The 24,654-nt window shown below is 36.3% G+C and overlaps 1 protein-coding gene across 3 annotated transcripts in view; it reads right to left on the reverse strand.

Moving 5' to 3' along the window:
* Positions 1-24,654, reverse strand: part of BMP2K (BMP2 inducible kinase) — a 124,541-nt gene that overhangs the window by 13,745 nt on the left and 86,142 nt on the right. For 2 of the 3 annotated variants that reach the window (XM_040625284.1, XM_040625283.1), the window contains exons 10-15: positions 23,797-23,957; positions 19,297-19,487; positions 18,110-18,208; positions 17,117-17,301; positions 11,813-11,970; positions 5,189-5,299 (exon numbers count right to left, since the gene is read on the reverse strand). In XM_040625284.1, the coding sequence (XP_040481218.1) occupies positions 5,189-5,299; positions 11,813-11,970; positions 17,117-17,301; positions 18,110-18,208; positions 19,297-19,487; positions 23,797-23,957 (905 nt within the window). The remainder of the gene's footprint in view (positions 1-5,188; positions 5,300-11,812; positions 11,971-17,116; positions 17,302-18,109; positions 18,209-19,296; positions 19,488-23,796; positions 23,958-24,654) is intronic. The other variant, XM_040625285.1, reaches the window with a different exon arrangement.

Genomic DNA, 24,654 nt, shown 5'->3' on the forward strand with positions numbered 1-24,654 from the left:
AAATATAAGCAATAAATTCATCATCACTTTTAAAAAGACACAGCATTTGAACTGACAATCTGTAACAGTTCACGTTCCATCAAATATTTGCTATGTATAATGTGACCTTTCCCAACTCTAAACTCAATTTAATCTCCTGTTAGATAATGAGGTGGATCTGGGATTTGGAAGAGTAAGTTCACCAAACCTAATTAAAAATGAAATGCAATATATGAAATCTAAAACTTCAGTGACCTAATTAATATAGCCTATGTGTCAACAAAATTCTTCAAATACTCTGTTTCAGAAGTTATGTTCATTAAAATTAAGCAGTTCACACTTTAATTCACAGAGCCACACATCCTGTGTTGGTATACAAACTAACTGTAAAATGATGCCTTGGGGAGAAGGAAGAGTGTGTGGGTTTGATGGGGAATGAATGCCATGCTTTTAATACGATGTTTATGTGTGTACTGTTGTGGACACTGATAGCTAATGCTTTAATAAAAATAGAAACAGCACTATTAAAACAGTTCTTGGTAGTGAAAAGCTTCTTAAACAGATTCTACATGTAATTTAAAGATACCAGCAGTGAAGAGAATACTCGCTTATTATTACTGGAATTTTGTAGCACTACTGGCTGCGCAGCAGCTACAACTTACTTAACACAAAGATTTTGAAATTTAGTAAACAGTAAGAATATTATTTAATCACACTACCAACAACAGCCACAATAGCAACAACGCTGAGAATGCCGTGCTTTGCGTAACATTCTCTTTTTTAATTCTTTCGATCATCTCATCGAGTAGCTAATATTATCCCCAGTTTAAGATAAAGAAACCCTCCAAGAAATTAGGCAACACCCAATATCACATGGCTAAACAGAAATAAGATTTATATTCAGGACTTTATAATTATTATAATTATGATATACCACTCTAATAACAGTTTAGTAACCTGACATAAAAGGTAAATATAATTCCATGGTAACTGAAGTATCACCTTATGGAACAGGATACTACCCTTACATACAGCACCAAAAATATTCTTGATGTAATTATTTGATTTCTGCATAAATGGATACTGTATAAATTTAATTTGGCTCATAAAGAAATGTTTAAAAACAAAAAGAGGAAAAGCTAGATTTGAATCATTTAAGACATGGCCTATCAAAATGTTATCTTCACCTAAGCTTCCAAAAAGTCCGAAAAAGTTACAGCATAAGCTAAGACACCAAACAAATCAGAAAGATGCATCTATGTGAACAAATTAAGGTAGGTCAGCTGACTGTAACATCTCTGGAGTACATGCAGCTATTTAAAGAAATAGAGGAAGAAAGGTATTTTGGACTCTAAACAATAGAGGGTATGGGACCTAGGCTTAAGGGCATAGGGAATATTCCTCTAATTGAAGCCTTTTTTTTTTAAGCTGGAATACCATGAAGCAATGCCTCAAAAATTCACAGAAAAATTACATCCAATGTAGAATTATTTACCCAGCCAAACTATCAATCAAGTGTCAGTTAGGATAAAAAGATATTTTTAGGCAGGGGCGCCTGGGTGGCACAGTCGTTAAGCGTCTGCCTTCGGCTCAGGGCGTGATCCTGGTGTTCTGGGATCGAGCCCCACATCAGGCTCCTCCGCTATGAGCCTGCTTCCTCCTCTCCCACTCCCCCTGCTTGTGTTCCCTCTCTCGCTGGCTGTCTCTATCTCTGTCGAATAAATAAATAAAATCTTTAAAAAATAAAAATTAAAAAAAATAAATAAATAAAATTTTTTAAAAAAGATATTTTTAGGCAGCAAAGCTTAAAACTTTTCCTCCCGTGCATACTTTCTCAAGAAACTAGTAGAGCGGTTGCTCTGCTAACAGACCAACAAAGAGAAGAGATCCAGGAATTCCCAGAAGAATGGTGGGCAAAAGAAAACACTAGGATGATAAGCATGTGGCAGTTACAGAAAGCAACCAATGAAGACTGCAGAACTCCATGAGAGATGTAACCAGGCAAAATTAAAATGGTAGCCACCTTAAAATGGGAGGAAATAATATTTCTAAATGGAGATGAATCAACAACAGAGTACATAAAAAAATAAAGGAACAAAACATAGTCATTTTTATAAATGTAATTATAGTTAACTCAAGGAAAAACAAAACCTTACAGGAGAACGGACATGTGATCACGGTATATTAGAACACCGCGGTGAAAAACATTTACGTACTCAAAAAACGTACACATTGAACACTTGACAACCAACAACTCTGTCAAAGCTGTACTGGAAGCAGGGGAGGGGCAGACAAAATGTGTTTGGTTGTGTGTATCTGGAGTGGGGTGGGGGGATGGGGTAGGGGGAGTAGGATTAACACTGTAACTAATCTAAATCCTCATTTTCCATAATAAGAAGTCCACAGATATTACCTAAAAGTGGGGGGGAAGGGTAAGAGTAAGATAGCAGAGTAAGTATGATATATTAAATACCAGAAGTGAAAAATTATCTCTAAGGAATCTGAACAGGGAAAGCAGACAGGGAGGCAGCAGGCAGAGAAGTGAATTTTTTCATTATAAACCCTGTTAAATCCAACTTTTTGAAGTACATACATATTTTAAGAAAATTACATTTAAAAACTAATTTTGTAAAATTATGATAAACTGAAGAAAAACAAAGCAAAAATTAACCCATTACAATTTGAAAGTTAAGATTAAAAGTGCTGGCAGAAATGTCGTCTTTCAAAATAAAAAGAGCACGATTCCTAACAAAAACAGTGTAAGGAACACTAGATTTAGGACAATGGGACTTCCTCTTAAATGTACTTTCCTAATGGAGTTAAAACTTGCTAAATTCTTATAGCATTCTGCTTCATGACTGAATTCACTTTATTCTCAAGTAGCAATCTCTATATGGTTTTACCTAAAATACAATCACGTTCAGTAATTGTCAACTCTCAGATTGAAGTAAGATGGTTTATCACATACACCTATCGTTCTATGTTGTGTACACACACACACACACACATCCACACACACTCCTGGTCTTACACATCTCCAGATGCTCACAATGCTACGTGAGGTGTATTTTCACTGAATACAATTCATTTTTCTTTTTCCAATTTCTTCCTAAATCTCATGGAAGAAGGCAATTTTTGTTTCAGTAGATTTGATTATTTGAGGAAAATGAATGACCCCAAATACTTTATTTTTATTGAAAAATTATATGTAACAAAGTACATCCAAGCTTGATAATGAATAGTTTGGTCAGTAGTAATATGTTATTTTTAGTTTTAATTTAATTATGTATTTTAGATCTCATAAATACAAATTAACAGTGCTAATATAGCCAAGTGACCACCTTTTCTTCTCTTTCTAGATGCACATCTCACCTATGACCATTCCCTCCTTTATTCCATTCTGTGACCTCAATTTTTCATAACCTAACCATTCCAGTGTTCATGGCTACACTAAATCTAAAAAGACTTTTTTGGAAGGGTACATTTATAGTAAAGATCATTTTTTAAGGTCACTTTCTTAACACTTAGGAGTATGAATTTTTAGGAATAGTTATAATTTTTTCATACATCCAAGGAATATTATTAGATACATACTGGGTTGGCTACTGAACATGATTCAAAGACAGACAATTCATGTTTCCCACACTTGATAAATTTAAAATATAACAGAAATTAAATGCCCACATTAAGAAGAAAAACAAAATAACAATGACAGCAATCAAGCTCAAATTTGTGAGCATATTTCTAACTACAAAAGTCCTAGGCCAACCCCAAAATAAGGGTGCCCAGGGAAATGGCAAGTCACTGAGGCTTAACCTAGTCCCTGATTCCAGTCTTCATTTTCCCAGGGTTCCTTCAGAATCTTAAAGAACAGGGAAGTTGCAAAGATACATACAAACCTGAAAAGGATCATACAACTCCTTCCAGAGTTCGAAAAAGAGCCAGCAGTACTGAAACCATTTTCTGCCACAGACAGATCAATACCTATGTTCTTGAGAGCTTCTAATGACCATTTTGAGATATTATACTTTGTTTGAAAAAAGTAGTAGCATTATTATTGGGGGTGTGAGGAAGTACACGCGTGCAGATTAAGTAGAAACAGTAAACTGTCTTCCCCACTCAATTAATGTTTTCATGCCATTCATTCAAAGATAATTTGAAAGAAGCAAGCACAAAATGACAACAATATGGACTGTTTTCAATAAAGGGCAAAGAGTAAAATACAGAACATGAAAATATGTAGAAACTCCTGATTATTGTGCTGCATATCCTGGATAACCAAATCTAAATATTGAAAAGCTATTAACACTGCCTCAGTGTATTCATCAGAAATCCTGAACACCTATTTCTTACTAAACTTACATTTATAAGTTTTTCTTGTAAGGTGTATCTGTTTTTGCTGTTTTCACTTGTGTGCATTTTTAAATGATAGCAATGATGTTATTACATATACGTAATTTGCTTGAGTGGGAAATACAAGGAAGAGAACGCAAGAACATGGCTGATAGTTACCTTGAATATGGTATAAACAAAACTTTGTACTCTATCAAGGCATTATTTCTTCTAATATATTTTTTTCTATGATCAAATTCATTTTTTTCCTTTAGGAACACACACACACACACACACACACACACACACACACAAATCCATTTATGCCAAAGTGGGATCCTATTCCACCCTAGTATCTCTGACAGTGTCAACTGGGTGATTACTTAGAAAATATTACTACAGATATTTTTTAATAGTAATAACAATATTTAAGTTCTAAATTGAAATTAAAGCCAAAAAAAGAAATTAAAGCGAGGATATAAGAAGAAAAGAGTAATCTGTCACAAAATTATCATGACATACAAAATCATTAATACTTTTTAAAAACAACTATAAAAAGCACACAAAAACAAGGAAAATACAGGATTTTTAAGCAAAAGCTGAGTATAAAAATATCTTTAAACATATTTTAAGTATATAAAAAAGAGAGAGATTTTCATGCATGAATTTGTTTCACTGATATCCAACAATAAAGATAAAAAGAGAGTTATGGCAGAGAGAGGATAGCAAAGGTAAAAATAATTTTCTATTTTCTATAACTAACACCTAATTCTTACTTTGGCTTTATATTAATAAGGTTTTTTTATTGTTGTTATTTTTATTATTGCTCTTCGTGTGTGTATTTTTCATTGATGACGATGTTACATATGTAACTTGCCTGAGTGAGAAATGAAAGGAACAGAACCAAAAGGATCTTCTGGAGGGTGGTTATGTGGAGCAGAAAGTGGATCTACATTCTTATCTGAGGATGCGCTCTCCTCGAGCCTGTCTGCAAAAATAAGATGAAACAAAAAAATAAAATAAAATAAAAACGGTCTTTAAAATAAATAAAAAAAAGTTGGTAACAGTATAAATAAAATTAATCAAAGCAACGGCCTTTTTGAAAAATATTAGTCAGAATTCATTTTATAAATATTAGGGGGTAGTCTCGAGTTTAATAATACTTGTTGCTACAAAGGCAAGCTTAACAATATCATCTCAGTGATTTCACAAATTTCACAAATACAATTAACCTAATAAATAACTTAGTTTGGTTTACTAAAATACCCAGTTGTCTTCAACTTGTAACATACTGGACCTGAACTTAAACCCAGCTTACTGAACAGAGACATATTTGGCAGACTTTCTTTCTGCAAAAAATACATATGGAAAAAATATTGCAAATGGTCATTTGTTCATAAAATAGGCAAATCTTATTTCTCAATAGCAATAAAAAGTAATTGACTACTGATGTTCATTTCTCATATTAAATCATTCACATATACACAGATATTATGAAAAGCCTAATGACAGAGTTTATTTCACCCAACGGATAACTGAGATCTACCATGTGCCAGGCACTGTTCTAAGCAATGGGCAGGCAATGTCAAACAAAACACAGAGTCTTGCCTTCTTGGAGTTTATATGCTGGCATGGAAAAACAAACAAACAAACAAAAAGCAATGAGCATAATGAGAAATATATAAGCTCTACAGAAAACTGTAGTTCAGGGGTAAGGAATTAAGGGAGTGGGCACAAGTCACAGTAATAGAGAGTTTCTGACCAGGACCAGGTGAGAAAAGACTTCAAGAGGCAGCGAAGGGATACCTGTGGAGAGCACACAGACAAAAGAAGAGCTAGAGCAGAGGCTCTAACTCATGCAGAAGCAGGCTTGTCGTGTGTGAAGAGAGTTGCTGTCCCCTAATTCCCTAAGTAGTGATTACCTTTCCTTCCTCTTAAACAGCATATTGCAGGCACTTGATCAGTTGGCAACTTCTTGATTTTTGTAAGCTGTCTCCCTAGCCTCTGATTCTTAGCACTCAAGCATATACTATTAGGAACTCATTCTGCTTTTTTCAGGAATTTTAAGCATTCCCAGGACTATACCCTTCACGTTTAAGAAATTCTATGGGTAAATTATGCTGGTTTCATTTGAGTTCTAAGACATTGCAGGGTAGGCAGAGAAAATCCAAATATAATTAGAATTCCCTAAAAATGATCTGTAACTTCAGAATGAAGCAAAAAGCCCCAAATTAAAGCAGCAATCTCCCAGGACAGTGCTTCTCAAACTGAAGGTACATCCCAGTGAGCTGGGGATTTGTGAAAATGCAGATTCTGACTGGACAGCTCTGGGATGGGTTCTGAGATTCTGCACCTCAACAAGCTCCCAGGTGATGTGATACTGCTGGGTCAGGAAGCACACTCTTGAGAAGGCGAGGCCCTAGAGTCTACGACATCCTTAATACACCTAATTACAGCAATGGACAATTTTTTAAACACATTTATGACAATGGACACAATTATCAGCTTTTATGGCTAAAACTAAAATACAATATCCACATGAAACTTTGAGTTATCTAAAATTTTACTTAAAACCCCACTGGTAATATAATAAGTGATAAATATTTTGTTAAGGCAACATATCTGACAACTGATTTATGCACAAACAAAAGTTCCAAGACTTGTGAGCTGCCTTTCAAATCCAATACTGTAATGGATGACAATGAAAATTCTCGTGTACAACAGAGTGAGGACAAAGGAAAGAGGAAGTAGGAAAGGACAAATGAAAAAGACTATCTCAGAGTGATAGCCACAGCATATCCTATCCAAGATCCCTCGTTCTTGAAAATCAAGACAGTATATATGGGTACTTAGGTCTAAATTAGGACCAAACTTCCCTTCTAGACCATTTGCATCATAATTGCTAGGGTTCCTGTATAAAATGTAGTTACCTGGGCCCTACCACAAACCTAATGCATCAGATTATCTGAGCGGGAATTTGGAAATCGACACTTTAATATACTCCCCAGGTTTATAAACCAGCACTGCGCCAATGGTTCCCAGCATATAAAAATGCACAGTTACCACTAAGGTTCTTTGAATCCTCATGCACCGGTATATTATCTCCCTCAATCTAAGCTAAATTCTCATAAATGTATAAACAGCACCATGTAGTTAGGACAAGAGTACAAACATTATCATGTAGGGAAAAACTAACATTTTTAATACAGTGAGTCCCATAATTTAAAATATGGAGACACTGTTCTATGCAAAGTTCATTTTCCAATTATTTCAAAACGGGAGTCAGAATAAATGCGCTATAAAATGAATCACGTTCTCACAAAACACAGAATCAATTTATCCATGGAGGACTGTTGTTAAATCATCTAGATTTCTAGAGTTCACAGGATAATCTGGGTCCCAGGGCACAAAATACAAAATAAATACACATATTAATTGTTTCAATTATTAATTACCTATAATTAAAAACTAATGAAATGGTATATAGAGCTATTTTTCAAATACATAGTCACCCCTAAAATGAATTTAAGTTCTATTTTCAAATAATTGGTTTACATTAGAGCAAAACTTGAGCTTGATTTGTCCAACATTAAGAAACTTACCTCCTCCTGCCTTCCCAAAAGAACTGTGTTGTTGAATAAAGACAATATCTTTTCAGGATTTTTAATTGATACAGATAGCAAAAAATACAGGATTTAAAAATCCTAGAATCAAAGTATATTCCACAATACCATCAGAAAATTAAAATATTCTAATAAGTTAATTCTGCAGCTTATTTGGAAAATGGCTTCAATAGCCAAAAGGCTAATAAGTAAATTTTATAAGTACGGTCTTCATCTGATACTTTCGAAACTATTCTATTTGAAAAGTTCTGTTATTCTGCACTGAAGGAATAGCAATATATCTGAGTTAGCTTACAATGGTGAGAGTTAATGCTTTACAACAAACTAATACAGATATTTACGTCTATTTTATTCCGTGGCTTCATAGAAAAAAAACACACACACACATTCAGTAGAATTTGCAAAGCAGCCACAGTCTTTAGATTCTTCTATTCTTTCTTTTAGTTATTGTGATGCAGTTTGAAACAGAAACAGTCATCATTGACAAAAAATAATATTCCATTAAGCATTAATTTTAATTAACATGCAGAGCTACACAACTATTTGAACAAATGCAAGTTAAAAAGTGTCCCAAAGCAAGCACCTGTAATCTAGTGTTTAATGTATTAAATTTTATCACAGTTAGATTTCTAAAGTTTACATACTATTCTGGATGTTTTGATATGAAAGACAAAGAAAAATACAAGTTTAAACTTTAAAAATGTCATTGAGATCAGCTTTATTAATAATGCCTAATTTTGATTTAATGTTTTGGTTTTAAGTAGAACAGGAGAAAAATTCTGAACCATAAATAATATTCAGTTACACTGAAAGCAAAAGTAAGAATCTGGTTTATTTTATATGTTAAATCCCTTTGCCAACTGGTATATGGATGGAATCAATAACTGTTTTCTTATAAAGATCACTAAAAAAGTTTTTGTTGCCAAATACTCATATTTTGGAATTCTAGTATGTCAAAATATATTGTGATTTTCAAATCACCTTTTGAGTAGTACAAACGCGTAAAGTACTTCCTAGACAGAATATCCTTTTTCATTTTAATAAATAACCATTTACCATCTTAAAAATAAAAACTCAAATGGCAGTGTACTATTCTGAACAATCATTACATGGGAAATGGCTATATTTTTAAGCATCATACAAAAAGGTATTCAGTTTCTTGCTGAAGAGCATTTCATAAACCAAATATAAATTATTTTAGAAAAGACTTGAAAAACTGTTGATAAAATCTGTGCTGAGAAAAAAAGGTAAATTTGCTATTCCAAATGCAACAATAATTTACTTATTTTAGAAAAAGTTTTTAAGGACAAAGGCACCAACCAGTAATGACCGAAATTAATTTTCATTACACTAATGTTAGTCTTCCACTGAAACCCTTAAGGTTCTGAAAGACGTCTTTTGTGTTGCAGGGTAATTTAGCCCCTATCAAGTGGATCAGATATTAGGTGCTTTATTGCTTGTGAATGCAAGAGGTGTTAAAGATGACTGAATATATTACAGGTAGGTAACACTTTGGAAAGAAATCTTTCTAAACTATACTCTATATATTAATGATTTCTTTATAAACTTTATTAAAGACATTTCACCTTTTATGAACACCATTATTACGACTATCAATTATTACAGAGAAGACACACACTTTTCATCTTCTTTCTTGCTATCACATGTCATTTCTGCTGTAATGTTGTTTGCCCACAAAGCCCCTTCTAATCTGGTTTTTTAACTGCCAGCTGAGAAACCTGATAGTTTAGATATAATTTTTAAATGCTGGTTAAAGGGCAATAACCTCAAGTTGGAGCCTAAAGACTTACACAGAAGATGAGGAACAGGGAAGTGGCATTTATGGAGTACCCAGACCCTTCAAGACATTATTTCATTTAATTTTACTGACAACCTTATGAGGTAAGCATCACTCTACCCAGTTTATAAGTGAGAAAGTGAGACAGAAGTTAAGTTACTTCACTGAGATTACAACGTAGTTAAGCAGCATTGCCAAGGATGAGAAATCACGTATGTTTTCTGGTGCTAGATGCCAATTTAAGTACATCAGCCTTGTGACAGTGAAATGATTTCAATAGCTCAGGGACCATCTAGGCACTTTCCCAAATGGCTGAGTTGCTCCGAGTTTGACCTTCAGATAAGCTCCTCCTGCACTTTCATTTGGAACTTAATATCATTCCACAATTAATGTGCAAGGAAGTCTAAATTCTTTGGCATACACATGTGTGCACAGATACATACAAAAATTACATATGTTATCTGACCTTGAAGTTTGAAAGCAAATAGCTGGTTAACAGTTTTACATGCTAAACCCAATTTTTATGAAGTTATGTATACATGAATATTTTATATGCCATTCTTCCCTATGCAAAGTAAATAAAACTTGGTTGTCATTACAAATTCTAGGGAGCTTAGAATGACACACTTTTATTTTTAAGGTACAAAATAATGTGAATATTTTACCCATTCCATAAACTGATGGGCGGGGGGAGGACGAGTTTTACCCAAAGAGTAGAAAATACTGATTTAGCAAACCCTCAGTTACTATCCTGGTCAGAACATATTAAAATGAATATTTTAATTTTACCTTTCGCTTTCAAAATAACCCTATAAATTATATTGATTCGGTTAACCCCTGTGTCACCCTGCCATCCCCCCAAAAGAAAGAGATACTTTATTTCCTTTTTTACAACTTGGCTTTTGGGGCTACTCAACATAAGGTATACTAAAAATGCCAAACAAAAAAGTTGTGGTTTAAGAAAACTTTCTTTAATAAAAAGATGTAAGTTTGGTTTTACCGAAGCTGACAAACCTTTATTAAAGGTTCAAAACTCATCTTTATATCTGCATTAATCATCAACTTAATTTTTCATAGTCATATAACCAATATGTAAAATACAAACTGAAATCCCAAACAACTATTCTTACATGAATTCGGGGCATTTATAAATTTTACATAAAATATATATCATTTGGGAACAAAGCAATTCATCTAATAATTGTTCTCATAAAGCCAGTTACCTAAAATAAAACAGAAACTAGAAACTATAATGAGGGACCATTAGGACCTTCTTTTCACATGCAAAACAGGAAAACACACTTGGATACGCGTGCACACGCACGCCCACGTGTGCACACACGTATAAGCCTCTGAAACCTGAAAATTATCTACATACTCCGGAAGTGAGCTTTTTGCTATTTTGCAACCTCCTCAAAACATTCCACACTTCGCCTTTCCGAAAAAGAACTTTTCTAAAATGCGTGTGGTTAGGCTTGACATATATATTAGGTAGTTTAAGAGAAGGCAATGATTCCAAGTAAAAACATTGAGATATCTGATTCAAAGTGGAAAATAATTTATTTAACTTTTGCCATATCAGGACAACAAAGCAGCCCTTTTATGTGAACACTCATTAAAAGGGCATTACAAAACATTAACATAATGTAGTAGCCCATGTTTTCTTTCAGGCACTTTCAAAGGGCATCTCAGACCCACAGTATCTTCTACTGCGTGTGCAAGAAAACAGAGCTGCAAAATGATTAGTAAGCAAGATAACGGATGTCTCCCTTTTCATTTGAACACTGATTTTCCACGTTTTAGAGATATTCTGAATTTAACATTCAAAGATATGCAGTATTTAAGTGTTAGGAATCAGGGTGTTATTAGCAATCTTGGGTTTAAAGCTACTATCAAGCAATTGATTTCTAATGCACACAACATAGTTCGATAGTATATGTAAAAGATGGCCTGATGTTTGCCCTCAAATGCACAAAAAGAATTTTCTATTTACCGCCTCAAAACAGTCTTTGGCCTTGCTGAATAATTATAGAGCTGTTATTTTACTGTGAAGCAAAATAAGCCTTCAAGTGTCCCTTACTTGATCTTAGAAGGTCAAATTCTCTGTCCAACAGTTCCTCTTCTGTTAACTTGGAGAAATTATCCTCTCCAAAGGGATTCCACCCTGACATATCAGGCGGGTTACTGATGTTCTTCTGACTTGTAATATTTGCAACTGCCTCTTTATCAGCAACTGACCTATAGTAATAATTAAGAGGGAAAAGAAGGGAAAAAAAAAACCATTAGATTTGAAAATTCTAAAGTGCCCTAGTTCGTACTTTCTAAATAACTTAGAAAAACAGATCCTTTTATTATTTATGATGGATATGGCAGATCAGGGCATAGATTAATGGCACCACCTGGGATCTGAACTGCCTCAATGCGTACCCTTGGGCAAGTTCCTTAACTTCACTGTCTCGGCTTCCTCATCTGTAAAAACAGGAGGAACTGTATCTACCTCATAAGTTTACTGAGAAGATTAATATATATAAAGCAAAGAGAACAGTGTCTAGAAAAAGAAATCAGCACTCAATAAATATTATGATTATCACAGTGAATATCCCTAAAGTGATAATCAGTCGCCATGTCAAACAGTATTACTCTAAAATCACCATTGAATAAGATGCTCTTATGTCCTGGTTATGCTGAGACACTGCAACAATTTTCCTCTTGACGAAGGCATTCTCTATATAGTTACCAAGCAGACATGAACTGTTAGAGGAGTGCTTTATGAATTGCTAAAACTAGATGAGGGTTATTTTCTACATAATAAATAATTCATGGTTTTCAAGTATCTATATAGTCTGGAGCCTAGAACCACTCGTTTCATGAAAGTTATCTAATAGGCCTCTTGACTTTAAAGAGAAGGTGGGAGTCTAAAGATTTCTTAACCTAAGAATCCCTGGGGGGGGGCACCTGGGTGGCACAGCGGTTAAGCATCTGCCTTCAGCTCAGGGCGTGATCCCGGCATTATGGGATCGAGCCCCACATCAGGCTCCTCCGCTATGAGCCTGCTTCTTCCTCTCCCACTGCCCCTGCTTGTGTTCCCTCTCTCGCTGGCTGTCTCTATCTCTGTCAAATAAACAAATAAAATCTTTAAAAAAAAAAGAATCCCTGGGTACGTCTCCTTCAACCCAGCCTGGAAAAACAGCATAGTCACAAGGCAATGTAACAAAGTTGTCAAATCAAAGTTGGCAATAATTCAGATCCAGATATTCTAACATCGGTAATGGAGGGAGAATCTCTATGTGTCTCAATTTTGCAAGCCTCAACTCATCCCCTTAAATTCACTTTCCCCTTGGGAGCTTACTGTCACTGCCACCACACAAAAGTTGCCCATTTAATCCCCTAGTCCAAGCCCTGTCAGTATAGCTGAGTAGAGAATGGAAAGTTTAAACACTTACTGAAAGCTAGACGAAAACACAGGAATTGACCAACAAATAAATAGTCCTTCTTGATAAATATAAGTTAGGTATCTTAATAACAAATATAATTCAGTTTAGAACTCACCCTGGGAATGCATCAACTGCTAAGATCTAAGCCTGCCTCCCTATGATAGAATCTCATCTCTAATTCCAAAACTACCCTCAAGGACTTTCAGAGTCCCTGAAACACAAATCAGAGGCTAAAACTCAAAAAGGAATAGATATTCTCCCTCCTGCCTGCCAAGGACCCCTTTCAGAACTTCTGATTCGCTATCCCTATCCTCCTCTTCATATTCCTAGGATGAATTCATTGATTCCTCTTGGTAGACTGTAACTCAATGAGATGTGTCACCTTAACCTACAATTTGAACAGGTGTTAAAATATGTCTACAAAGTCTCTGACAATCCTCCCTCACACTCCTAATATTCAAGGGCGAAATCGAATTCCCCAGCCCTTGAATATAAGGCTAGATCTAGTGACTCAATCCCAACAAATGAAATATGGAGAACTGCCAGCGCGTGACACCTGAGACTAGACCATAAAAGGCATCACGGGTTCCTTCTTGCCCTCTCTTTTGGACCACTTGCTCTTGAACAAACCAGAACAAATAATTCTTTATTCAAAACAGTCTTCAGCTTTGCAAACGAGAATACTTAAGCAACCTTTTGGAAAGATCCACACAGCAGAGAACTGAGGCCTCCTGCCCTAAGCCATGTTGAATGAGCCATCTTAGAAAAAGATCCTCCAGCACCAGCCACACCATTCAGCGGACTGCAGCTCCAGGCAAACATCTTAACTGTATGCTGAGAGACCCTTCTCTGGACATAAACATACAGCTAATGCACTCCTAAATTCCTGATACAAAGAAAGTGTGGGAGATAATAAATGTTTATCATTGTTTTAAACCACTAACTTTGGGGAATGCAGCAACAAATAACTAATACAACAGGGAAATCTATCACAAAAAATAAAATAACGCATGTGTTGATGTTTATTTCATTGTTATGTGAATACAACATGGTTAATACTTTCCAACAGTCATACTAAAGCTATATTAACATATTGGAAAAGTAGAAATTTTAGCATAAGATTAAGTAGGAAAGGAAATAATCATGCTAACCAAGACACTGACCCTTTCCCTTTGTCTAAGGAATGACTTGGTTTCGTTTCTTCTGTTCAAATATCTACTATACACTTAGAGCCAAACAGTTAACCCAATTTTCACCTTCCACTGACTTAGTTATAAGCAGGAATATTTGTTTACAGATCACCTTTTAAATTGCTAAAATATTATACTCAACATATAACTTTGGTAAAGATTGATATTAAATGGGAATATTAATGCAGTATCATTAAGGCCCCAAGTGTGAATGGAGTGTTCCTCTGGGAAGCTAGTGTACCTATTTGCCAAGTATATAATTGTTTCTACTGATCTAACCCCTTCCTGCTCCAACCTTCCATCTCCCTTGATACATAATTTCACAGAAGTGGAGTACAACAAGTCTTATATACTTTCACAGATACCCAATGCAGTATTTCCCACACTGGGGTATGCAGAAGATTCTGATGATAAACCAATTTTTTTCCTCCAGAAATTAGAAAAAAGCACTTATCTAACATATCACACCTGTGATTCCATGAAGAGTCTCGCTGGAAAGATTGAAGTAGACAGTGCCGTGTGATTTACACAGGTTATAGGTATCAGTGCCCTGCATGCTTACATGGACCTCATATCTTTAGATGCCCATCTTCCTTTCTAACTAACTGGAAGTTTAGGTAATACATATGCAATGGAATACCAACAAGAACTCTCTCCTACAGATTTTTAATGCATGACTCTTCTCATCAGTGACACAACTTTGTTTCCAAAGGTTGGTAATCCTTTAGCACACAAAGTATACATAAATATATATGCAGCATTCGAGAAGACAGTTTAACATCTTTGCATTTTCCAACTACCTATATATATATGCTGGATTTAACTGACATTTTTCATGCTAATTAACATCAAAAGTAAAAAAAAAAAAAAAATCAGTACAGGTCTCATCAGTATTTTTTTGTTTTAAAGATTGTATTTATTTGACAGAGAGAGAGAGACAGCCAGCGAAGGAGAGAGGGAACACAAGCACGGGGAGTGGGAGAGGAAGAAGCAGGCTCCCAGCAGAGCAGGGAGCCCGATGTGGGGCTCGATCCCAGGACCCTGGGATCAGGCCCCGAGCTGAAGGCAGAGGCTTAACGACTGAGCCACCCAGGCGCCCCCTCATCAGTATTTTAAACTAAACAATATTGAGCAGAATATCCTATTTTTAATGAAGAATAAAACTATTCCATTCTTATCCCTAGGGGGCTTATTTTTTAGGTGTGTCTTTTTTGTAAATTCATTAGATTACTACTTGTGTTTCCAGATTATATTTTAGTGGATTCAATTTGTTTAAAATGTTTAATATTATTTGTTTTAATGTTATTATTTGCAATAATGTTATTAATTTATTAAAGAAAAAAGTGGATATGTGGATAAACCAAAAAACTGTAACTAGAGTAGGCAAATAACAAAAAACTTTGCAAATACCAATCTGGATCTTTTTTTTTTTTTTTTTTAAAGATTTTATTTATTTATTTGACAGAGAGAGACAGCCAGCGAGAGAGGGAACACAAGCAGGGGGAGTGGGAGAGGAAGAAGAAGTCTCCTAGCGGAGGAGCCTGATGTGGGGCTCGATCCCACAACGCCAGGATCACGCCCTGAGCCGAAGGCAGACGCTTAACGACTGCACCACCCAGGCGCCCCCCAATCTGGATCTTTAAACCAAACCAGCTTCTGGTCTATGCCCTGCCCTGCACTTAGACATACTTGTCTTAGTTCATGCACCTCAATTTTTGTTTTAGGAAAATACTTGAATAAATAAATTTGCTTCCTCCCTCCCTCAGTCCCTCCCTCTCTCTCTCCCTTTCTTTCATTCTCTCTTTTCTCTCTCTCTCTCTCTCACACACATACAGGTTGGGAAGTATATCACAGCAAACTGTATATTTTATCCCTCTCTTGACATGCTCAATGAATAAGTATGCTACTGATGTTGCTTTTTCTCATGCCTAAGTCCTACCCAAAGCTTGCAGATACCTTTTCTCAGCTAATGTTCATATCCTGAAATAATGTTGTATGAGAACTTCTTTAGTGTTTCCATAATCAAAGTTCTAATAGCTACTTCCTCCAACGTATCTAAAACTATTAAGAAATATTCATAATGGTCAACAAATTTTTCATTATAAAATCCTGAAGCACTCCCCAGTTCAAATCTGAGTTTGAGAAAATTTATACCACAGTTCTTTAGTTTACTGTAATGTTTTCAATATGAATTATCCATGAAAAATAACTCTATACTAACCAATGTAACTAAATAACCAAAATATACGAGGCTGTGGTTGTAATAAGCTTGCACTATCTTAAAAAAGAACCAAATGGCACGTTACTATTTTTTGTACCTCTTAAATCAAACCAAATTAGACAAACTTTATGAGTAAATATTGTCAAATTAATTGAAAGTAATAATACATAAGTAGAGAAAGTTAAATTAACTTGTCTACAAGGGTTATTTTTTTAAACTACTAAAGTATAGCCCGTTAGGGTTTTGTTTCTATTTAAATTACAAAGAATGTCTTAACATACAAGCCACTAATTTTCTTAGCCTTAAATGCTGCTAGACATTGCTAAACCTCACCTGCAAATACCAATTAGCAGACCTAACTGATGGAAATGCAAGGAAGGACAGGGATACTCAGGGCCAGGAAGACAGGCCTAGTGAGAGAAAAAGGGGGACTTTCTAAAAAGATGGGCTCTCAATTCAGGAGCCATTCAGTGACTCCACTCCACATTTACACCCACTTCCACAATCATTTCTTTTGCAGTCACTGGAAAAATACTTGCCTATTGGCACTATAAGAGGAGTCCGCTACGGTTGCAACCTGAGCTGGAAGTGATGAAGCATAAGGAACTAAGGCGGGCGGGAACTCTTGAGGGGAGGTAAGATACTCAGGTGAAGCCTGTTGCTGGGATTGCTGACGCTGAGCTAGCATCTGTTGCTGCAAGAAAGCCTGCTGGTACTGCTGCATCTGAAACAAGAAATGCCATTACACAAAACAGGGTCCGATGTCACTAAAGCACAGTCAGCATCACACCTATTTACTCCATTCTTTCCTTTTCACACTGGCAACAAAGTCAGAAGCCTGAAAAACAATTTATATATGAATGAGCAGCCTGCGTATAGAATATCACAGCAAGACAAAAATAAGTCTATTTAAGAAGTTGTTTAACTGCATGTATTACAGTGACCATTTGCAAAATACACAAATATCAAATCATTACGGTGTATCCCTGAAACTGATAGCATGTTATGTATGTTATGTTAATTATACCTCAATTAAAAAAAAAATTCTGAAGCTAGATTCACTTAACCGGATTCAAAAATCCTCCTTTGAATAGTTTAAGAAAAAGACAAGAGAGTAGCTTACAGTCACTAGTACAGCAGTTGCTATAAAAAACAAAACAAAAAAAAAAGGTCACACTATTCTCTGAAGCAAATGCAATTTCCTTTTGGGTTTCTCTTTTTTATTCAACAGACATTTGCCAAATGAAAGAGACATATGACAAAAGACCACAGGAAATAGATCATTTCCCTTATATTATGAGGTAAGAGAAAAATACCACCAGTCAGTTACCATGTGCCAAATTCAGGTGCTACGGTTCAGACCAATGTCAAGCTGCTTTAGAACACACCACTGGCTTTGTTAAAAATGTGTTAATTAACTGACTTGAGTTGAATTTGAATAATTAAATTCTGAATAATACCTGTCATACTGGGAATTCCAACACTGGAATGTATTCTCAGAGAGAAATACCTAGAAATTATGTGACACTTACCATTGTAGGGTACTGTGATGCACAAGGTTGCGGCTGATACACAGAATGCATTAAAAACTGCTGTTGAAGTATCTGTTGCTGCTGCATTGCCTGTTGATACTACAATGAAAAAACAAAGAAAGTCATCAATATTATGCATGCCTTTTTTGTGCCATAGGTTTTTTTTTTTTTGGTTTTGGGTTTTTTTTTTTAAGTACTGAGCTTACCATCAAAACAATGATTTCAGTACTACTAATCCAAACACCAATGTAAAAGAACTATAGTATGTAACTGACTATAACTTACATGTGCTTATTGGAATTGGTTCGAAGATTATCAGTGAAACATAACGGAGTGGACTAAAACCATTCCCAGCGCAGTTTGAGGACGCTTGGAAGAAAACTAAACCTAAACACATTTACCAGTTGGTGAGAACCCCTGCAGTAACTTGTGTCCAGGACTCAGTAAATTCCCCATCTCTTCTATCTCCACTTCAGTGATATCTTCTGGCAACTCAATGGCACCATCTACTTAACTACGTTCTGTTCTGGGTCTATTAATCAAGATGAGAAGAGGGAGCCACCCATGCGTTTACTAGGTTCAAAAACAGTTCAGGAAATGACGGAAAGGCAATTGTGACAAGTCATTAAATTTAAAATAGTTTAATGAAACTAGAAATTTGCAGGTTCTGATAAGGCAAAGGGCAGAACAGAACTTAAGGTCATTTTTTTCTATGCCCCTTCCAACTCTAAATGCCACCCCTCCACACACACACACACACACACACACACACACACACCAACCCAGGCAGGGGAAGAAAAAAACTAGAACAAAAACCCAAGTAGTGTTACTTCTGAAAGCCTAAATATCACCTTTCCAACAATAACATTATTAATCTGTTTCTTAACCCAAAACATAACCTGGAAAAGATAACGTTCATCACAAATTGCCACGCTTATTCATATTGCCCAATGACCGAACATGTCTTTGCTTCATAAAGCCATGATGCAACCTATTTGAGCGGAATATTCTTAAGACTCTCACAGAATGCAAGTAAATACATATTCTTCAAAAATCCCGAAACTGGGCAAGCGTTTACGTGGATCTAGAGTTCATGGTGCCGTGATGTGACAGGCAGTTCGCTGATTCTCAACAGCCGCGTGACCTCCCCGCCACCCCTTCCGCATCTACAGGAACCGCAGAGCGACCTGCTGCGTGTAGGCATCCGGAAGGAGCTGCGGCTGCGGCGGCTGCGGCGGGGCCCGGGGCTGCAAATGCAGCTGCTGCAGTCTCCAGTCTCCCTGCTGTAACTGCTGAAGGACTCGGTGCTGCTGCGGAGGCTGCTGGGGGGGCCCCTGACCCAGTACGATCTCAGGGCCACTTCCAGGTCTCAGCGCTCCTAAAAGTGGTTTCCAGAAATGTATGTGAACACAAGATTTCGACAAGATGGCTGGATTTCAAAACACTCGTTTCGATAATCATTAACCAAGGCAATTTTATCCTTACTTTATAGCACAGAAACTTCCATATGCACATAGTCTGAAGGGACTGTTTACTGTAATTTTAAGAACCCATGAAAGTTAATTTTGTCAGCCACAACTCTGAACAAGTCAACGTCTTAGAAACGCTTCTCTCCTACGTCATCTCTCCATGAACACATCAGCCACGTCCTCGGTTTCTCGCTTCTCTGGCATGAATCTGTGCCTTTGCCAATATGATTCTCTCTGTCTACACTGCCACCTTCCACCTACTGCAATTCTTCGTATCCTTCAAAGTCTAGCTCAAGGCTCTCCTCCTTTCTCCTTTATCTAACACCTCCACTTGGTTTACAACATTTCGTTCTGCCTTGCACACGCTATCTTCACGGCTATGTCCTAACCGGGGCCCTTTGACGGGTGGGATGATGACTTTGATCTATTAAGGCCCCAAGGAATGTCTATTATAACAGGTGTTCAATAAATGCTAGTATAGTGAATTTATTAACACTGCCTCTTAAATGGACATTTATAAGCTTCATAATTTTTACCCAAGGCAAATCCTATGAATAAACTTTTGAAATTAATGAAAACGAGACACACAATATCAGAAAGGAAATGTGATATGCCATAATTTCTATATTCTCCTCCAACAACTTACCATAAATTCAAGTGCAGCTATTTAATCCTATGGGGGTAAAAGAGAGTACAAGAAGGGAGAGAAGGATTCTTTTTCACCAATATCTTCAAACCTCCCCAGGCCTTAAATACAACACCTCTATGAAAATAGTTTAATAACTTCCTAATTCTTGTAATTATAAGGAAATGCATGTTCATTATAATTAGTCTTCAAACATTTATAAAAATATACAGAAGAAAATTAAAACCATAATTCTACCACACAGATATTACCACCATTAGCCTTTGGTGCCCTGGTTCTCAAGCCAAGGCCACAGAGCACCAGAGAAATCCCAAACAACATCATAACAATCCTATGTGAAAACAATGCTTTCAAGTATACCATTAAATCATCATACTATTAGTCCCCATTTTGCAAATGATAAAAGTAAGGCTCAGAGAAGTTAAGTAAATTCACCGGGAAAGTTAAAGACATACTGTAAGAAAGTATTGACAATATATTTGGCAAAGAATATTAAGAATACATAAAAACAAAATCTTAAGGGGGCGCCTGGGTGGCACAGTTGTTAAGCGTCTGCCTTCGGCTCAGGGCGTGATCCCGGCATTCTGGGATCAAGCCCCACATCAGGCTCCTCCGCTATGAGCCTGCTTCTTCCTCTCCCACTCCCCCTGCTTGTGTTCCCTCTCTCGCTGGCTGTCTCTCTCTGTCAAATAAATAAATAAAATCTTAAAAAAAAAAAAATCTTAAGGGCAATAAAAAATTAAAAACAAGACAATCTCACAGAAAATTGCAAAAGATAATTCACAGGAGAAAACGAACAGCCAGTAAACATGGAACAGTAGTATTAATCAAGAATATTAAAATAAAAACAAAGATATTTTACCTATCAATAGGGAAACATTTTAAAAAAACCAATACTATCAGGTATTGGCAAGGATCAGAATCAAAGGACACTCACACTGTTGTTGATAGTGTAAGTTTTTGAAGTCTTTTGGATGGCAATGCGGCAAATTTTATTTTTTTTATTATGTGATGTTAGTCACCACACAGTACATCATTAGTTTTTGATGTAGTGTTCCATGATTGTTTACGTATAACACCCAGTGCACCATGCAATATGTGCCCTCCTTAATACCCATCACCGGGCTAGCCCATCCCCCCACCCCCCTCCCCTCTGATACCCTCAGATTGTTTCCTGGAGTCCATAGTCTCTCATGGTTCGTCTCCCCCTCTCATTCCCCCCCTTCATTTTTCCCTTCCTTCTCCTAATGTCCTCCATGCTATTCCTTATGTTCTGGCAATGTGGCAAATTTTAAATGAGTATATTTTTTAATATATTCCTCAGAAAAATGCTCTAACATGGAAATCAAGAGGCTGTTATAAGGATGTTCACCACAACACTATTAATAAGAGCAAATATTGGAAATAACCCAAATGGTTATATAAACTATGGTACACTCACACTGGAATATCATCTACCTATTAAAAACTACACGGTAGATTTATATGCACTAATGTGCAAAGCTCTCCTAAATACAGGAGGTAAAATAAATCAAGTTGCAGAGAACTATGTATGGTATGAATCCACTTACGTTAAACCCAGCATAAGTGGTTTTTATCTATATATACGCATGCAAGAACATAAAAAATGCACCCGGGAAATGCATACTAACCTGCTGCTAGTTTATTCCACAGAAAAAAATAATAGAGACTTTTCCATTTTTCCCCAAATACTACTGTACTGTCTGAATATTTTAAAAGAACATATTCATGTGTCACTTCTTGTATAATACTTAATGGGGGAAGAAATGTTAAAAGATGCACATATGGGGAGAAAAGGGAATGTTACTTTTCCAACTTAAGCTGGAAGCGTTTGAAGGAGAGCAAGCAAGCCCTGCCATGGGAGCAGGCCTGACCCGCACAGCTCCTAATAAACAACACTTCTCCCAACGCCCACATCAGACAAGGCTTCCTGTGAGCACGGTGGATCAGGACAACAAGACCACTCCATAATCACATCTGAACGCTGCCAAAATCAGGCACATTGTCCAAACCAAAAATTGACCAAACCTCTCCTGGATATATCCTGGCTACTATGGCTGACTGCTGCTTCTATACCAATTGAGGCTTTTGCTTCCCTCCTTCTACAGAAGTAAGATTTATTAAGATACCTAATGATATCATATCCACTTCCTGACAGCATTCACTCCAGAGCAAAGCTCCACTTCCTTCAAGCTTTCCCAAAAATACCTAACACAAGCTCAAATCCTTCAGTAAGTCTTTCAAACACCATCTTACTGAGACACTCCCACAGATTCCCATGATATGTAAGTATAAGCCTAATTGGTTCAAATACAAGTGTGTTCCTAGTGGTCTTCGGGTAGAGGGCACTGATACATGATAGAGAAGACTAATAGGATCTCCAACCCAAAATGGTAGGAAAATTAAAAAGAAAAAGAAAAAGAAAAGAAATAACACTGAATGCTTACTACGAAACAGAACCTTCCCAGATATCACACACCTTGTCTTGTATTTCTTGTAACAGGCAAAGCGGGTGTTATTCTCATTTTACAGGAGAGAACAGTGAGGCTAAGAAATGGACACAAAAGGCTTCAACTTCCCCTATTTTCCCTTTTCCATGGAATAATCCTCCGTCTGCTGGGCCTGATCACGACAGAAGTATGCAGCAATGCATCAGGTAACATAAACATTCTCTTCCCTGAGCATATGCTTAACAGTAATAAGAGTAGCTAATATTTAACATTTCTTAAGGACATACTATGTGGCAAGGGATTATATTAAGCAGTTATTTAATCCTCACAGCAATCCTATCAAATAGGTACCAGAGTCTTTATAACATACATCACTAAGAAATGGGAAAACCAGAACTCACATTCAGGTTCATGAGACTTTAAGTGTGGGCTCTTAACCATTGGAGTATACTAACTGAAAACATTTTAACATTAAAGCAAAACAGCTATCCCATGAAATTAAGTGCATAACGGGGTTTTCTTGAGATGGGCCTGTTACTTTTTCCCCCGAATACTAGCGAGGACAAGTTTACTATCTAATATTAGAGAGATTTTCTTGGGGAATTTTTTTTAAGTACTACACTGTACCATAATGCTTTGAAGATATTTTAGATTAGAAAAACAAATCTTCTCAAAATCAGATGAGAAGACAGGTTCCTGTGTTGTAATCTCCACATGACCCAAGAGAGACTCCTCCGTCAAGGATCTAGATGCAGTGGAATACATAAAACTTTTTAAGGCTCAAGTTTCAACTTCCTCCTTTCCAACACAGTCCAGAATTTTCTATACTCTTGAACCTTATTACCAACCTCAAACCCTACTTAGTTGATGACTCTATGCATAAGCAAATTGGAAGCTTTTTGTACCATACTTTTACATTTTGCCTACAACTTTAGGAAAACAATTAGCTGAGTTTATCAGACATCAGTAGAAAGTTTCTGCAAGCATTAAGTCATCTGCTTCACAATAGTATTTTGCCAGTAATTTACACTCCTAGGAAATCAAGCCACAAAAGGTTTAAGTTAACTATAAAGGTGATAAGGTTGGCAGAGCTGTTATTACCTTTTGGTCTGTGGTTACTGAATTCACCAGGAGCAGGGACTTTTACAGGTGTTGCTGAACTCTGAATGGTCAGCACACTGGGAGTGGCAGTAGTAGAGTTGGCCTTTGGTCTTTGTCTTGGTGCAATTGAGGTTTCTGTTGGTCCAATGGTATCTGTTATTCTACAACAGAAGAATATATTTCATTCCAAATACTGGAATTATTTCTAATTCACTATTTGTCCTATAAAGGCTCTATTTTAACAGATGCACTTTAATTATTATTGTGATCATATCAGTCATCTTGGCTTCTTCCTGTCCCATTCTCAAGTATTAAATGTTTAATAAAAATAGGAAAGTAAATGAAATAAACCTAACCATTTTTCTTAAACTAGTATGCTACCATTCAGAGTCTGCTGCTGAAGCTGATAGAGTAAGAATATAGGATTGCTCTTAAGGAGATGAAATAAAGGAAACAAACAGAAACCTTCTCAAAAGGTTCTAGACAAAATCAGGAGCCAATTCTCCAAACCAGGCAGAAAAATAAAAACAAGAAACAAAAAGTAAGTTTCCCTTCGCTTAGACTCTAGGCCTAAGAAAGAAAAGACTGCCCTCCAGCGCTCAGAAAACAAAAGGAGCCAAAACTTTCAATGATTGGAGCTACCTATTCACATCCAACTTCTTGAATCTTTAAGTATGCTTTACTTAAAACAATGAATGGAAATTATGTAACATTTTTCCCACTAGGACTTAGTTTAGGCCACAGACAGGGGTAGTCAAAGTGGTAAGCACAGTTTTTAAAGCAAGAACACTAAAAGACACATTTTCTTTTCTTTTTTCAAAAAAAAGGGGGGGCAGGGAAACTCTCTAACTTACAGAT

The sequence above is a fragment of the Ursus maritimus genome, unplaced genomic scaffold (assembly GCF_017311325.1).
Source record: "Ursus maritimus isolate PB19 unplaced genomic scaffold, ASM1731132v1 scaffold_8, whole genome shotgun sequence".
Taxonomy (NCBI): Eukaryota; Metazoa; Chordata; class Mammalia; order Carnivora; family Ursidae; genus Ursus; species Ursus maritimus.